The 17,451-nt window shown below is 37.3% G+C and overlaps 1 protein-coding gene across 2 annotated transcripts; it reads right to left on the bottom strand.

The window, feature by feature from the left end:
• Positions 1–1,251: 1,251 nt before the first annotated feature.
• On the bottom strand, positions 1,252–16,188 carry LOC139747297 (ethanolamine kinase 1-like). 2 transcript variants are annotated; one of them, XM_071659416.1, is made up of 8 exons: positions 15,831–15,970; positions 12,689–12,837; positions 9,701–9,835; positions 9,313–9,474; positions 8,190–8,284; positions 4,236–4,462; positions 3,659–3,887; positions 1,252–3,164 (listed from the first exon to the last, which is right to left on the bottom strand). In XM_071659416.1, the coding sequence occupies exons 2-8, from the start codon at positions 12,806–12,808 to the stop codon at positions 3,089–3,091; spliced, it is 1,044 nt and encodes a 347-aa protein (XP_071515517.1). In that variant the 5' UTR covers positions 12,809–12,837; positions 15,831–15,970; the 3' UTR covers positions 1,252–3,088. The 2 variants fall into 2 exon arrangements, with proteins under 2 accessions (XP_071515517.1, XP_071515518.1); XM_071659417.1 differs by lacking the exon at positions 15,831–15,970 and adding an exon at positions 16,105–16,188 and having other exon boundaries at positions 2,945–3,164.
• Positions 16,189–17,451: the final 1,263 nt, after the last annotated feature.

Below are 17,451 nucleotides of genomic sequence, written 5' to 3'. Positions count from 1 at the left end.
TTTTGCTTTCCGAGATAATGTTCTCGACTTCCACACATTCTTCAAGGCCCCCAGAATTTTCGCCCCCTCCCCCACCCTATGATCCACTTCCGCTTCCATGGTTCCATCCGCTGCCAGATCCACTCCCAGATATCTAAAACACTTCACTTCCTCCAGTTTTTCACCATTCAAACTCACCTCCCAATTGACTTGACCCTCAACCATACTGTACCTAATAACCTTGCTCTTATTTACATTTACTCTTAACTTTCTTCTTCCACAAACTTTACCAAACTCAGTCACCAGCTTCTGCAGTTTCTCACATGAATCAGCCACCAGCGCTGTATCATCAGCGAACAACAACTGACTCACTTCCCAAGCTCTCTCATCCCCAACAGACTTCATACTTGCCCCTCTTTCCAAAACTCTTGCATTTACCTCCCTAACAACCCCATCCATAAACAAATTAAACAACCATGGAGACATCACACACCCCTGCCGCAAACCTACATTCACTGAGAACCAATCCCTTTCCTCTCTTCCTACACGTACACATGCCTTACATCCTCGATAAAAACTTTTCACTGCTTCTAACAATATTTATTGTGGGGAATAATAATTAATAACCAAGGTCCAAAGAAACTCTAGGACCTGGTAAGAGTGTGTGTGAAAGGTTGAGTGAATGTAAACAAAGTGGGGCTTCATTGTAAATCATGGGCCTTGGTTTTGGCATACTGTATAACAGCTAGAGAAAGAATGTGTGTAAATAAGGCCACAGAAAACTTGGGTTCCCAACCCTAGCCATTAAGAAACACAAAAGATTGACATCCCACCTTGGAATGATGTGATATGCAAGTGGTGACATGCCCTGGTTTAGTCTGTTGACAGCATGTGAAGTGGGTAAGGGAAAACGCATTCAGCCCTTTTTTGTTCCTAGCACTACCTCAAACACAGAAAACAGCAAACAAGTACGAAAAATGTCAGACATGGAGGGGACAGGCAGTAGACAAAATTGGACATGGTGGGATGCAATGAAAAAGATTTGGGGAGACAAGGGCCTGAAAATGCAGGAGGGTGAAAGGTATGCATGGGATAGAGTGAATTGGAAAAGAGGACAACATGCTGTCAATGGCTGGAACCAAAGGTGTGTGAAGAGGCTGGAGGAAACCATGGAAAGGTTTGTGGGGACTAGCTGAGTCACTGTACTGAGGAGTCAACTAATCATACTCGTATAATTCAGTTGTCATAATACTCAATAGGTCAATCACATACAACGGTTGAAAGATTTTATTAAAAAAAAATAAAAGATGGACAAGTTATTCAAAACTGATTAGGCTGTTAAGCTCTTTTAGCATAATAAAACAGGAAAATCATGAGGTTTTGGGGTAACTATTATACTCGAGTTATAACCTCAAAAATATCCTTTCTTATACCCATACACAGAAACATGTTTCATACTTATACAATGGTTGAAAAACTTAAAAAAAAAAATACGAAGTTATTTAAAATGATCATATACTAATGGTTTAAGAAATTTAAAACTGATTAAGTTGTTAAGCTCTTTTAACATTATAAAAGGGAAATCGTGAGGTTTTGGTTAACTATTACACTCGAGTTATAACCTCAAAAACATCCCTTCTTACACCCATATACAGAAACATGTTTCATACTTCACACTTGCTAACTTTAATAATGTTAATATCACTGATAAAAAGTTTTCTTAAAAGTACTGTTACCAAACAAAAATATTTTCAGTCATATTATACATTTTCCATTCATGTATGATGCCATTTTCTACTACAAACTGAAATATAGAGCTGCAAGTAAAATCTTTATATACACCTAATTTCAAAGATGCTACAGGAATACTGGAAACCTTTGATTTTAGAATTGTATGCTGGTTTAACCATCAAACTTATAATAAAATATATAGTTACTTCCTATCTATCTATCTATCTAGTGAACTCCAGCACTGCACTTCTTAGCCTTTTAGTGCCCAACCCTTAGCAGGCCATTGGCAGAGGGCAACTCTAGTACAGTGTTTCCAGAGGCTTCTACCTAATGTTCCTACTGACTTCTTCTATCTGATGTTCCAATATATTACTTTTTCATCTTTCAAACCTGGTCACCATTTCCTCCAAAAGCAAGGTAGCACCAGGAACTAATGAAGAATGGCTGCATCTGCTCACATCCATTCTCTAGCTGTCATGTAATGCACCTAATGCTCACACCTAAACGTTACCTCTACCTGACACTTCTGTCTAATTTTCCTACGTACTACAAATATCTATTGCCCTTACCATTTTATCAAAAGGCAGGGCTAGTGCATAGCGCTCACTGCAGGAAAATGTACTTGGGAAGAATAAGTTGTGTGAATTATGGAATGTAGTTAGTTTTTTCTTTATCCAAATGTCCTCTACACTTGAGATTAGTAACAATTCAAAATTAGCTAAAGTTTCAATCATAAACTAAACAATATTATCAAATACTGAAACAACTTCCCTGGCAAACCTTTAGTTTGCAGTTCACTGTAACCAGCTTGCCTTGGAAAATGAACTTTTAAAGTAAAAAAAAAATACAAAGTAACAGCAAATCCTGGGTCAGAATGGAATATCAAAGCATAAGAAAATTATGAATGACTACCAGCATATTTTCTGCTCATGTTAATGCCTTCTATGGGATCACATTAGTACCTAGTCCTTACCTTTAAGTGGCAATTCAGTTTTATTCTAAGTAAACTTGATGAATACCGTATAGGGATTACTTGTGTTATACAAGGTAACTAACTATAACAGTTTTCCTATTTACAATATATTCATAATACAAAATCTGAATAGTTCTGCAAAATTTTAATGTATCTAAAAGTCTGCCATTTTGCTTTTTACCATCACAGTGACCAAGCAGACTTTGTCCATGAATTATCATTTAACATGTACATAACGTACACAGCATACTTTTATTCCTGACAAATATACGAAATGCCACTTATCACATTTGTAGCACCTACAAATCACATTCAATAATGCTTACCAGGGGCACTGATGGATGACATGAGCATATCTTCTTTATTTGTTGTTAAACAGCTTGAGGGAGGATGACCATGTTATGATTACTGAAGATTAGGTTTGAGGTTCAGGAATTCTTCCTTTCTTTTGAAATACTCATCAATTCTAGTTATACCATACCTGCCATGAAAATTAAAATGGATGTTTTGAGAACAAAACTATTTTCTCCATGGCAGCATCCCACAAGCATGTGGTATATTTCTTAGGAATTTATCAACAAAAGCTACAGGTAGCTAGGTATTCTATTAGTATTGTACTTGGTAGTGTTAAATACCTAAGTTACAGCCCAGTGACCCGAGTGATTCAGACACATGGTTCAAGGTGCCACAACCTTACTGTAGCATTTGCCATTTCATACCTGTCCTATAAGGCAATATCCCTAATTATGGAAACAAAAATTTAAGCTCCAAAAATCAACTAATAAGCCATAGTTTATAGTAATCTTTAACTTTTATTCAATCAATGATCCTGCCTCACATCACTAACTGTTACTTGGATTCTCTGTAGGACCAAGGAATAAAATACAAAGAGCAATGGATATAGTATCATCTCATTAGTATTACTTTTCTATATATTCAGTTCTTGACACTGTGGAATAACTATTTAGCACTTACCCAAGATAATCGAAGTCTATGGAGGAGTAGTGTGCCTGTACCATTGCCCATGCACCCCAAAACAGGTGTGAGCACAGTGCAAACTTGTTGACCCAGATATACCAAGCTTCCACTTCATCATCTTTGACTTGTTCTGCTGGTATTCCTTGGTAATGTGAGTGATAATTCCGAAGCCATCGTCGCTGAAAGTCTGCACCTGGGTACCGACTGTAGTCTACATCATCCACACCTATATGAGAAAATTCTTAGGTTTACAGCTGACTATTCTACTGTTACAAAAGTTTGTTTCTTGATTACTTAAAAAAAATAATGATCTATCTCTCCTGTTTGTAATGCTACAAGAAGATAAAATCACAAATTACTTTCACATATAACTATAAATACAGTTTTTAAAGGAATGAATTAAGATGAAATACTTGTTCAATGAAAAAATACACAAATAATGTTGATAAAAAGGAAAATGGAGACAGCTGTCTAAAGGAGGGTGACTGAATCCTTGCATAGAAATGTGGAAGGAAAAAATATTATCAGTAGTGTTAAAATAGATTACAAAAGTTACAGAACTTTATCAACCTACCAGCAAATTCATTGAAGTGGTTGGCAATATCATATGGCTGATAATTAGTCCCTCCATACTCATAGTCTATGAAATTAACTTTTTGGGTCGTCTCATTCCAAATAATATTACCCAAAAGGATGTCATTATGAGAAAAGACTACTGGGCAATTTAGACAAGTCACATATGACTCCATTTCATCTGTTTCCTGGCTTAGCAGGACTTTACTATATCCACATTCATCTATTCTGAAAGGAAAAAATCCTGTTATAAAAATCAGACAGGTACATAATGAATGGTACATGAGACTAATGTAAGGATAAAAAGGCGAATTTTGATGGACAAAAAGCCATTTCTCTCTGAGTAAGTGTTCTGTAAGCTGTAAGATTAGTATCTCAAGGGTTAGAAACCTCTTACCCTCCTACCCTCTGGTGTGGTTTCTCACCCTTTGCTCACCTCCAATCAGTAGTTGCAGCCTTCAGCTTGGTCTGGGTCCCAACACCAATCAACAATTTCCATCATGCATCATGCTTCATAATCATTTAAACACACATATATCCCTGATGGTGGTTGCCAATGGTTAGGAGAAAAGTTCTCTTAAAATATGGGAAAGTAAGGCAGGATAAGAAAATTGCTCATAGGATATAGGCCCAGACAGAAGCAATTATTCTTTTATATTAAAAATTCTCACTTCTCTTCCCAGTCAGTCTGTCTTGTTATCTGTGAAAGCATATCAACATAGAGGAGGAAGGTTAAAGATTCTGTAGCACATTAACTTAGATCTGTCTTAAAGATGGCAAGCCCTGTACCATGCAAGACTGATTCTGGATGTCTATGGTAAGGTATCATTTTACAAATATTGGCAAATGCCAAAGACCTCTTGTTAAACCCATCACTGGAAAGGTTCTTCAGAAAGGCCAGTGGAAACTCCTTTCTGACATCGTGGGTTCTAACAAAAAAAGCAAAGCTAAGCCAACAAAACCAAACTTAATTCACAACAAGATATTCCTAGTCAAGAGTGTTTTCAGGCTTTCTGGATAACCAGAAAGATTCCCCAACAGACTAAGATGAGTTCAAAGAACTCATATTCAACTGTGCATAAGGTTTGACATTCTCCCAAGAAGTAATCAATACAGCAGTATTCTGAAATTCATTCTGTCTCTCAAAAAAATCTATGTTTAAACTTGATCTTAACATAAATCAATCATTGAAAAATGTTAAATGTTTTTCTCTGGATACTGTGTATGTCTCCCTAACTCTTCTCTCAGCCATATGGGCTATCAGTTTCCAAGACTAGCAATTTAAGCACTATCACTGAAAAAATTCTTAATGTAGCTCCTTCAGTTGCAATGGGGCTAGGAGGTCTCTCCAAGAAGAAAGACCTGGAAAATTTATCCCAAGGAGGTCCAGCTAATTCCAAGCAAATGGATTGATTTCTTAAGGCAATCATGTATGTGGCAATAGTAATACTGCTATGCTGATATTTATTGTAAAAAATGCTAGAATACTAAATAGTGAGCATTTGAATTTCAGAAATATGAAAAACATTCCCAGATTGACTGATTCTATGTCTAGATAGGAAATGGTCATTTATTACACTGTAACTCATATTGCCACAGAGTTCAGCAAATCTATGCATGTAAATTCTGATATTCACTGCTTGGTCCCAGGGTCCTGAGCCCAGAATGAGAAAGCCTACAAACTTGAGAAACTGGCTGAGGGAAATTACACAGCTTAAGTTTCCGGAACCAAAAATGTCTCTCCTTAATGCGATTACAAAAGTCACAAAACCCTAAAAACAAACAGATGGAAAATCTCTCACCAGAAGCTGACAGATGGAAAAGGTAATGCTATGATTCTAATGATCAAACTGGAATTCACACTCCATATATGTCTACCTGAAAATACCAGAACATATGCTTTATTGAACCATATTCATAAAATACTTATAACCTTGGCCAAGCATTTGAAATATTACTAAGGCTTACTTACACCTATATACAGTTAACTGTAACAGCCTCTGGGATGGTGCTACTTAATAATACCAACCATGTTCCTTCTCTTATTTACCTACCTACCTGCGAGTACCTACGACGAAATTTAGCAACAATGGCTGGGCTAGTACAAAGCACTCACCACACATCTTACTTGATGTAAAGAACTCTTCTCAGCTGCCACCTGTATTACATGATTATCAACTCTCGTTCATTTGGGACCTGATTTCTACCATGTGTCAAGTTTTCTATCAAAAGTTTCTGTAGTTGTTTTAGGAATGTTTCTTATTTCTGGAAGTGTACTGAATAATCATTCTAGCTTCTGAATTCCAATATATTTGACTTTTTCACTGGTGTGTGTGAGACAGAAACCTATAATGAGATTTATCCAAAATGGCATTCTTTGCACATCTTTCTTGATGTATGAGACTAATCTTCTCAGATAATGTCTGCATTACTTAATTATCAATTCTTGCTTAATCTGGAACTGATTTCACCTACATGTTTCTGTAGTTGTTACATGCAAGTTTCTTAATTCTCCTGGCAGTACAATGAATAATCGATCTAGCTTCCTAGTTGGGCTTTCATATTTTTTTCATCTGGGGAGAGGGGAGAATGAATACTTCCCATGTATTCCCTGCATGTTATAGAAGGTGACTAAAGGGGGTGGGAGCGGGAGGCTATAAACCCTCCCCTCACTGTATTTATTTCTAAGCGGGGAAACAGGAGTCAAGCAGGGAGTTCTCATCCTCCTCGAAGGCTCAGATTGGGGTGTCTGGTTGTGTGTGGATGTAACCATGATGAGAAGAAAGGAGGAATAAGTAGTATGTTTGAGGAAAGAAACGTGGATGTTCTGGCTCTGAGTGAAATGAAGCTCAAGGGTACAAGGAAAGAATAGTTTGGAAATGTCTTGGGAGTAAAGTCAAGGGTTGGTGAGAGGACTAGAGCTAAGGAATGAGCGGCACTACTGGTGAAGCAGTTGTGGGACTGTGTGACAGAATGCAAGAAAGTAAATTCTAGATTGATGTGGGTAAAACTGAGAGTGGCCATGAAAAGAAAGATCATGAGAGGCAAGTGTTTTGGGAGCAGCTGAGTGAGTGTGTCGGCAGCTTGATCCATGAGACCAGGTATTAGTGATGGGTAATTTAAATGTAAAGGTGAGTAGTGTGGCAGTACATGGTGTACATGGGGTATTCAGTGTTGTGAATGGAAATGGTGAAGAGCTTGTGGATTTGTGTGCTGAAAAAGACTGTTGACTGGGAATACCTGGTTTACAAAGAGATATACACATAAATATACATATGTGAGTAGGAGAGATGGTCAAAGGACATTATTGGATTACATGTTAATTGATAAGCGCATAAAAGAGACTTCTGGATATTAATGTGCTGAGAGGGGTGTTTATATGTATATGTGTGGATATAAGAGGATGAGTTATTCTTCGTCTGTTTCCTGGCACTACCTTGCTGATGTGGGAAACAGTGATCAAGTGTAATCAATATAAATAATAAATAATTTTCAGTACATTCCATGGTATTCTTGGAGGCATCTCTGTACCTGACCTATTCAAAGCCTTTCAGGTTTAACACATTTTCTTCAGTACATTCATTTTCTTGCCATGTGTAAATCATATATCTTTCTCTTCTTTCTAGACTAATAACTGCAGTTCTTTCAGCCTTTTGTGGTAGTCAATATGTTCCATCCCCTAAATTCTGCTTGTGATGTGCTTTTGAATTCTCTTTCTTTCTGATTGTTATGTTGGTGAACATACGAGAGAGAGAGAGAGAGAGAGAGAGAGAGAGAGATATCAGAGGGGATACTGTAAAGACATACCCAATGTATTTCACTACATGAGTCAGTCTGAGTTCTATCAAGCTTTAGATCAAAGGAAAACATGAAACTTCCAAGCAGGACCATACAGAACACAAACAACCCTGAAGATAAAATGGTTCAGTACCACATAAAAAAAAGGCATACTGACCTTTTCTGCTTCTCAGCGTCTTTAAATTTGGTTGGCAAGAGGCTTAAAAAATGACGTAACTTGGGAAACAGCATGGGATCCTCCTTGTCTTCCTCCTGTGTAAGAAAAGCACATATTCAGAGAAACATTCACACCATGCTCCCGACTCTGCAGTATAATTATGAATCAACAACATAAACACAATCTCAGTCATGCCTATTCTTCCTAATATATTTAACTAAAAGCTGAAAAAACTATTTTACAGGAATCCCACCATAATACTATCATCATCCCCACACAATATCATTTCATAAAGTAAAATTTTACACTTACCCCCTAATACTTAAGTTTGGTTTCCTTTTCACCCTGTGAGGTTCACAGCTTTCAGGTTGTATGGAAAACCTGGTTAGCCTTAACATTTCAAAGGTATTCATTTAACAATAAGAGAAACTACTTCAAAAGTACAGCTGGTCCACTACAATCACAATGTGGAAGTGTAGATTTGTGTTGTTTCAGCACAATGCAATAAAAGTGTGAAATGCATATCTAACTGTTTACTTCACCTAGAATGAATGTAGTAGTCTTATATAATGTAATAAATTATAATTTGTTATAATTAGTGTGATTCTCCAATACCTTTTTCATAACAGCAAAATTATAAAAATCTGTAAATGTACCAGCTACACCAGCTGGATGCATTGTTGAAAAGGTCAGACAGTTGCTTGCAATACTGCCTTCATTTGTGCTTCGAAACACCTTTCACTACCTCATCTTGTTCAGCTTTCAGTGCTATAGGTGTCATGTTCATAAAATCACTCTCCACACAATCTGGCAACAGATCATCATCCTCATGTTAACCAGATTATCTTCCATCTTGATCCTCTAAATCTAAAAGCTGTTCAATTTCCTTTATGAAAAACTCACAAGAATGTGTAGTTACTGGCATGGCTGGAGGGTAAATAATTGTGGCAGAAAACTTCACCCACACTGCCACCTCAGCAACCAACAAGGCATAGTGGGCTACAGTGAAACAGAAGTCCTTAAATAGTTTTAAAAATATGACTATCAAAACTCTTACAAATATAAATGTCACTAAAAATCAGCTTATCATTAAAGTTATATTATACATCATCTCAAACTTTACCTCAATCTTATGATAAATAGCCATCTCTCGTGAGACAGCTTTCCAAACACGTTCCTCATAATTAAGGTCTGTAGAGAGGGGAACACCCTTAGTAAACCCATAGCTCAATCCATTATCAAAGGTTGCATATAACTGTGGACCACACCCAGCCTTGTGTAAAATCTGAAAAATTGACAGAAGGAAAAGTTGAGAGAAGAGGGAAACTGCAAAAGTATAGGAAGTAAATGAGAAAAGAATAATGATAAAGGTGCCTCACATGGCACACAGAGGGTGCAACAAAACTTACCCTTTAGTCACAACAGTTCCAGCACAATATAACAATATCTGTCACAAAGCCTGAGAAGTATATTTGGCAAATACATCATGCAATGCATTATTTCACTCTTACCTCAATATTTCTTCTCTCCTTGTCTCTGTCAATAAACTTTTCCGTCATAGAACCATAGACTCTCACAAGAAGCTGCTTGTCCTTGTCATCTGACCATACACCAATTAGCTGATTTGTAATCCCTTCACTGTACAGCTGTAGGCATAAAATTTACTGGGCTATGAAAAAAATTTAATGAGTAGTAACGTGGTAAGTTTTCATCACTGACAGACATTAAATCAAACACACAGCAGAACAGCAGGAGGATGCAAGTATGCAAATCAAACATAATATATTACAGTTAACATATCAATCAACTAAACTATTCATCTGTCTGGTTGATAACTGTAGGCTCTGAAGGATGAAAAGCTATTTCTCTAACATAAGCAAAGTCATATGAGCATCTGACAAAGCACTTGCTTAAAGAAGGAGGTCAAAATTCAGTTTTATTCCCGAAACGAGGTGTATCAATGAGGATCATTAAACACTGAAGCCAGAACATGCTAATTCCATGACTCAACAACCACAGAGCAATCCATCCAACCCTATGACATCACAATGTGGAAGTGAAGTGGCACATGGCAACCTCCTACCCACATTTAATTTCATTCATTCACTGACTGGTGTTGACTGTGCCTGAGGCCTATTTCTACAAAGAATCAAGAAATGGTGTCTGAAAAGGAAATAGGCACAGGAAAAGAAGAGCAAATATATAGATATTCATGGAACTCTGCCTATGATGGGAAACTCAGGGGTTAGCCATTTTTATAGCTGTTTCTTTTCTTACACCTCTAAGCTTTGGAACTCTCCATTCTCTCATATTTTCTTCCAATAACAATGACCTGACATGGTTCACTAGTCAGGTTTATCACTTATTCCAAAATTCATAAATGCTTTCCCTGTCTCTTTTTTCCCTTTCATTAACCTCTCTATACTTCAATTAAGCTCCACCCTCAATGTGGATTCTCGTCCATAACTTTTTTTCTACATTGGAGGTTTCAGCCATGGACAAAAGTCCTCACCAAGGTTGGGCCTTATTTGAAATATAGACAAATTAGTAAAAGGGAAATAGAAGAGACAAGGAAAAGTATTAAAAATTTTCAGAAGTGAAAACCCTGCCTTTAAAATGTGCTAGGTTATAGTTACTGGGAAAAACATGAGGGGGTTGAGAGTTCCAAAGCTCTGTGGTGTAAGGAAACAGTTATCAAGACAGCCCATCCTCGAGTTATCATCAGCCACGCAGTAATAACTGTGATGCAGCAGCTCGCCAAATGTTGCATGGTTTAGCTAGTGGTGGGAGAACACAAGCAGCCAACTCTCAGGAGCAACAACCATTGTAATATCTACTGAAGAGGGTAAGCGAGCCAAAATTGTGGCACAGGGCAAGCAGGTCACACTATGAAGTTAGCCTAGGAGAGTTCACAAATCAAACTGCTTTCCACTCAACTCTCTCAAGTAAGGATGCAGAGCTAGAACCACCCAGATGAGCGAGCAGTACTCCAAACAAGGAGAGATCAATCCTTTGTGTGAAGCCTCTAACATGGAAAAAAAAATCTTAAGCCAAAGATTTGATGAGGGGGATATGATATGGGGTGCTTTGAAGAGTGTGTGTTAAGAAGGGTCAATGTCTCTGAAAGCAAAGATGGGAACTGATTGTAAAGCAGTCCCAAAGGTGTTGTATGAATGCAAGGCATAAACCCTAAACTTAGAAAAAAAGTAGGAAGGAGAGTGAATCTATAAATTAAATGTGTGATGACAATATGTGGTAAGAAGAGCAGTGACTGAATAAGAAATGATAGGTTAAGAGAGTACCTAAGTGAAAATTGAAGAGGGAGTGCTATATGAGTTTGAACATTATATATAGGATGAGTGAGGACAGGAAGACTAAAAGAAAAAGGTATATAGGGTGACTAAAATGGTATACATGTCAGAACGAGAGAGAGAGAGAGAGAGGTGGAGGGATGAAGTGAAAGATGCAGGAGGGTGTAAGGCACACATGGGACAGAGCAAACTGATTACTATTTGTAATTACTAAAATTACTGTGTGTGTTACAGGGAGAGAGTTTTACATTCCTCTTGCCTTGTCTCTCAACCTTGTACAGTACATATGTATCATGTCTTCTTTATTCCTTATGTATTCTTTACTCCTACATATGTATGCACACATATAAACACACCTGGCATAGGCTAGTGTGTCCATATATACACAGGAGTCAGTGAAATGGTACATATATACAAAGTTAAGAGATAGTGTGACACAAGTGTACAACTCTCTCCTCATAACTTACAACTAGTAATAAAATCCCAGCCTAAGCTACATATCCATTTATTGACCACTGCAAAGGGGAGGATGAACACCTGGGTTAGACAGGCTGATTGCCACGTCCAGGATTCACATCTATGTGGGTCCAATCCTGAGCTGAGCCATGCTGACTCAGGGTTATATGCCCATGTGCTGGGCACTTGAAAGAGTAAAGATAACTAAGGTGAGGTCTGTGGTTTTTGCTGTAGAAAACAAGGCTGTGGGTTTGCTGCAATATACATGATAGGGAGAGGCTGTTCTTTATCTGCTCCTACACTACCTTATTATGCAGAAAACAACAAATGAGTATGAAAAATTTAAAAAAAAGAAAAATTTGTACTCCATATTTCAGCTATAAAGAGAGGTTAGATGAATTTCCATTAGTTATTTGATTCTTACAAGTGTTTGAACTTTTACACTATTTAACCCAACGTTTTTCATGATAAACCTCACTACAATTCTCATTCAATAAGATATAATGCTCCAAATCATACTCTGCAAGTGTTTCTGTACTCTCTAAATACTACACATGGATTCAAGAAGAAAACAACTCAATATCCAGAGTTATGCAAAGCTAAACTAAACTTTGCCATTTCCAGTAAAAAAAATCTGAGTTAGCTAATGTAGTTTCTAATTTTACTTCCATTATTCTAATAGTCACAAAAATGGATTAATAAATATACATATCACCATTACTCTATCTTTACCTTAAATTGAAGATCAGCCTCATTCCACTCAGGTTGAACATGTCGTACAATGTGCTTAGCTCCCTCCTGTAGCCCTTCAAGGCTGGTGCCATCCACAGTCAGATTCAATTTCACAACCATTTTTGGGGCTCTCTTATGTACCTTTCATACTAAAAGAATAAGATAAAAGTACAGCAACAGTTTAGTGACAACATATGAATGATTCTGTTTGGTAATGGCAATGAAGTGAAAGCAGAAAATGATGACATTATCTTGATGTCCTGCAATATGATGAAGGCTATGAAAGATCATGTTAGATACCATGGAGTCTGTGAAACACCAGACCACAGAGGGAAAAAACAAGGAAAATAGTATCCTTAAATTCAGTAAAATACAGAAAAGTATACAACATATTTAAGGACTTTCTCTGTATCTCACTGATGCCTGTTCACCTCTGGAACTCCCTTACAGGGTGGCAACGGCAATAGTCTCCATAACTAGTAAAACTCCAGTGCCACTTCTTAACCCCTTAGAGCCTAACCCTTAACAGGTTACTGGCAGAGGTTAAGTCTTGCACAGTTTCCAGAGGCTTTTACCTAATGTTCCTACCGACTACTTCTACCTAATGCTCCTGTAATTTTCCTACATACTACTTCTATCTATTGCACCTATCACTTTGCCAAAAGGAAGGGACAGCATATAATGCTTACCACACAAAATCTACAAAAACGAAGAATGAACTGTATGAGTTAAGTGTTGTCAAGTGTTATGTGTGACAAGGAAAGACTGTACATTTTTGGACAGAATGCCAGTTGTCCACATGTAGATGAGGCAGAAAGAAAAGTCAGCTACCTGAGTCAGAGTACTGCAGTTTGACAACCACTTAAGTGCTGGCTCAATATCCAGGGATCATTAACCCTACAGATACCAGGCGGGTAGCAGTGGTAATATATCTCCCTGGCCACTGGCTGCCTACCTACTACTACCTAACTTAATGATTAAACTTATGTTTATCTGATGGCAATCTCTATTTTTCATTTTTTTTCTCAAATCCCTACCATGAAGCATTAAAAAATTTCAAAGGAAGGGAAAATCTTTATGAAAAGTGCCAGGTTATAGTTGTAAGGAAAGACATGAGATGGCCGAGTTCCAAAGCTTTGAGGTGTAGGAATGCATTTTCCCCCAAAATATGACTAATCAATTTTGCATAATAAAAAATGATTAAGGAGAAGTGTGAAATGTTTTATCACTCATAAGCACTAAATCAATTTTCAGCCTACCAGTGTAAATACTGCATAAGTACCAGACGACCACTAAACTAACCAAACCTAACCTATGAGGCATTTCCCTAGAAAAATAATCATGTTCAGTCAACTCAGTGCAAAACACTGAGTCTTTCAGTCTGCTAGCACATATTCAATTTCAGACACTTCTTTTTGGTATAACTTACAGTTGTAAAAAAATGAAAAAAAAAAAAAGTAAAACCAGGTTTGCAGGATGGTCCATGAAGGCACTGTCATTCTATATGGATTTTTGTAATGTACAAGTAAACACGGATAATTAAGATAAAACATTTGGCTTTTTTTCAATATTCATTCATCTGTAAAACTTTATTCTGAAAAAAGGAAAGGGAACATTAATAATAATCACCAATAACCTCATGACATAGTGTACTTTCACAATATGTTCCAGAAATGTTTTTCATCAATCATAACCACTATATCTTCTTTTAGCTCCAGTAACTTACTTTTACACAAAAGTATTGGTTACAACGAAATATGTGAAAAATATTCCCTGCAAGGTAACTGACATCCACCAGAACCAAGGTCCCTTACAGAACAAAAGCCACGGAAAGTTGTCTACCTTCTCTGAAACAGACGGAGCAAGAGTTGGGACCAGCAAATCATGGCCCAAAGCATGTAGGTAGAGAGGATCAGGGGAGGATATGGGACACATGCGTGGAAAGTCTATGGACAAGCTACAACTTATGAGGTATGAGTTTTGTTCAACAACTATATATAATCTTTTGTTTTTATCACATACTGGATTACCTGAGCATGGTGAATTAAAACTGAAACACTTTTATATATCAGCAGAACCTAGGGAACATCACTTAACCTTCCCAAGCAACCAATATTTACACTGCATTACATGTTAATTGAAAAATGAGTGTTGCAGTCCATGTATACAAACAGTTGTGGTAACAGCCTAAAATAATAGCAATGCTGTTAGCTTTCCATACCAACTGTGCTGTGCAATCCTAGCGAAGCATTTGTAAAATAACTGGGGAACAAGACATGGAATGTTATATTTCATTATACAATGTTAGATATGATAACCAAGATTATGTATATAAGGTAAAAATGGGGAATTAATTAACATCAATGTTGGTAACCCATTTGTAAAATATCAACAAAACCTATAAAAACCTTAACTAGTTGCCAAAAAAATTATCACTTGCTGGGGATCACATGGTTGCTCACCATGTCATCTGTTTGTTGACATCTAGCGCTATTTCAGTAATACATTTACTTGAACGGAATTGAAATGTTTCAACAAAAATACTAAAATCTTAGATAAATCTTGACTACCAGGAAGGTTAGGTAAGGCTGTTCCTTACTTATTTCACCACAGGAGCATTACCTACTTTTACCATAAACTAATCCCACATTTTCCACGACATACATAACCCTGACCACTCTATGAAATATCGTTCCGAGATGTATAATTTTCCAAAATCATACTACAAGACTGCTACTGTATTATCCAAACTACACAAGCACTGCACAAAATGGTCAATATCAACAATGCAGGTCTTTTCCCATCAAAGTAAATCAAGGTTGCTAGCTACGACGCTAGTAAGGTCTGCGGAACTTCTAGAAGTTACCTTCAAAGGGACGAAACACTTTCCCTGACCTTCACAACCCACCCCTTCGCCCCTTACCGTCAACTTTAAGAGAAAAAGCTGAACATCATGCAAGCCACTCACATATATTTTCTCTACATTACAGTCATAATGTATTTGGAAGCAATTTTAGTTGAAGCTCTCTAATATGGTGCTATTTCTGCAAAACATCACAAGCACTACTATACACAAGGAGAATTGGTGTTCTCTTATTAGCACTACATGGGTTGAAGGTAGGATGTTGGACAAATTACTTACATTGATAATCCTAACAAATGACTTATTTCACTTTATGTAACACTGGCTACACTGAAAGTTTTGGTATACTTGGTTCTTTGAGCCTCTTGTTGATTTTCAATAAACACACGTCGGCTCTTAAGACTACACTCAAGGGGTGCGTTTGTTACTGAAAAAAAAAATATTGCCGAAAATCACTAAATCAATTTGTTGTTTATATATATATATATATATATATATATATATATATATATATATATATATATATAGGCGCACTACTCTTACCACCACTTACCCTTGACGACAAGATACGATTGAGCTGACGAGTAGGTAATTACGAATGCTGACGGTACCCTCATGGTAGATAGCAGGGTCCGAACACCAAACCATTTTGTCAGATTTGAATTTTATTGAGGACAAAGTTAATATAATTCTCATCGTTATAGTATTCATTCACACTATGGAAATTATATCAAATATATTTTTTTTTTTTGGAGCTGCGCTCATAGACAAGGCCAGGCACAACTAATTAAGATACTGAGAGGGTTTAGGAGAGAGAGAGAGAGAGAGAGAGAGAGAGAGAGAGAGAGAGAGAGAGAGAGAGAGAGAGTATGAAGAATAAGAATTTTGGAAGTTGTAGTTTCATCAAAAACTGTATACACTAACAACCTCATTCAAACCAAAGACTCAAGCACAATAGTCGGTGAATAGCAGTATGATGTTCGCTCTTAATGCAATTTCGATCTGAAAACCAAGAGAACTTGTAGAAGCTTTAATCCAATATCATTTATATCATACTTGTTTGTCAAAAGAAACGAGGGTGAAATACATTTGATGGGAAACAAAGTCATTAGACATGCTTTACGCTCCTCCCAGTTGCAATATGATCATGTTGTCTGGATCACATTTGATAAGCTTTGAGAACTTTTGTCTCCACACTTTGATGACTGTTTCCCAACTTCAAGGCTTTTCCTTTTTCGCCTACTGTTCTCCTAATTCTAAATTTTATAACTTCGACAAACGAAGCTCCTTAAATGAGTCTGTGACAGCCTTTCACTCGCGAATCGAGATCTTTACTCTATCTAGATGTTAACCTTCACCACAGAAAATGGCATCACTTGCAGATTGTGGACAGGACTGAAGACCTAGATCTAGCGCAAATAATCACCCATCCCACTTATATTACAGACCGCTGTGACCACAACCCTAATACTCAAGATCTGTCTTCACCTTTAATTCCTTGCACTATGGCTACACAATATTGACCCCAATTGGTACATCCGACCACACTCTCGTTAATGTATATATTTTAAGGGCACTTTCCCCTCCAGCAGCTCCCCCCCCCCCCGCAAAAAAAGGGACCTAAATAGATCTGACTGGATTTCCCTTGCAAAATATTTTTTTTGACTCCCAGGATAGATTACAGTCTTTCCCGTGGTGATGCTTCTGTTTTATCCAAATGCCTAAGTAAGGTTATTGATGCCGGAGGGGAAGCATATGTCCATTCTTCTTCCTAGATTACCTCTTCTTCCAAGGATCAGCCGTTCCTGCTCTGGAGACATTCAGTCAAGGGATCAGGCATATCAAGCTTAGCAAAACTCTCCCTAACTCCCATTCAGCATTTATCACTGTAAGTAATCAT

Source organism: Panulirus ornatus, chromosome 68 (assembly GCF_036320965.1).
Source record: "Panulirus ornatus isolate Po-2019 chromosome 68, ASM3632096v1, whole genome shotgun sequence".
NCBI lineage: Eukaryota > Metazoa > Arthropoda > Malacostraca > Decapoda > Palinuridae > Panulirus > Panulirus ornatus.
Note: the sequence above shows the minus strand (reverse complement) of the source record. Positions and strands in the feature narration are given on the sequence as shown.

Bases quoted from the DNA above. Each gene is read 5' to 3' on its own strand.
- LOC139747297 (XM_071659417.1), bottom strand. From the start codon at position 12,808: ATGGTTGTGAAATTGAATCTGACTGTGGATGGCACCAGCCTTGAAGGG. The intron at 8,285-9,312 runs GTAAAGTTTGAG...TTTCTTACACAG, and splicing joins CTATTTATCATAAGATTGAG to GAGGAAGACAAGGAGGATCC. The intron at 4,463-8,189 runs GTCAGTATGCCT...TTTTCCTTTCAG, and splicing joins GACGCTGAGAAGCAGAAAAG to AATAGATGAATGTGGATATA.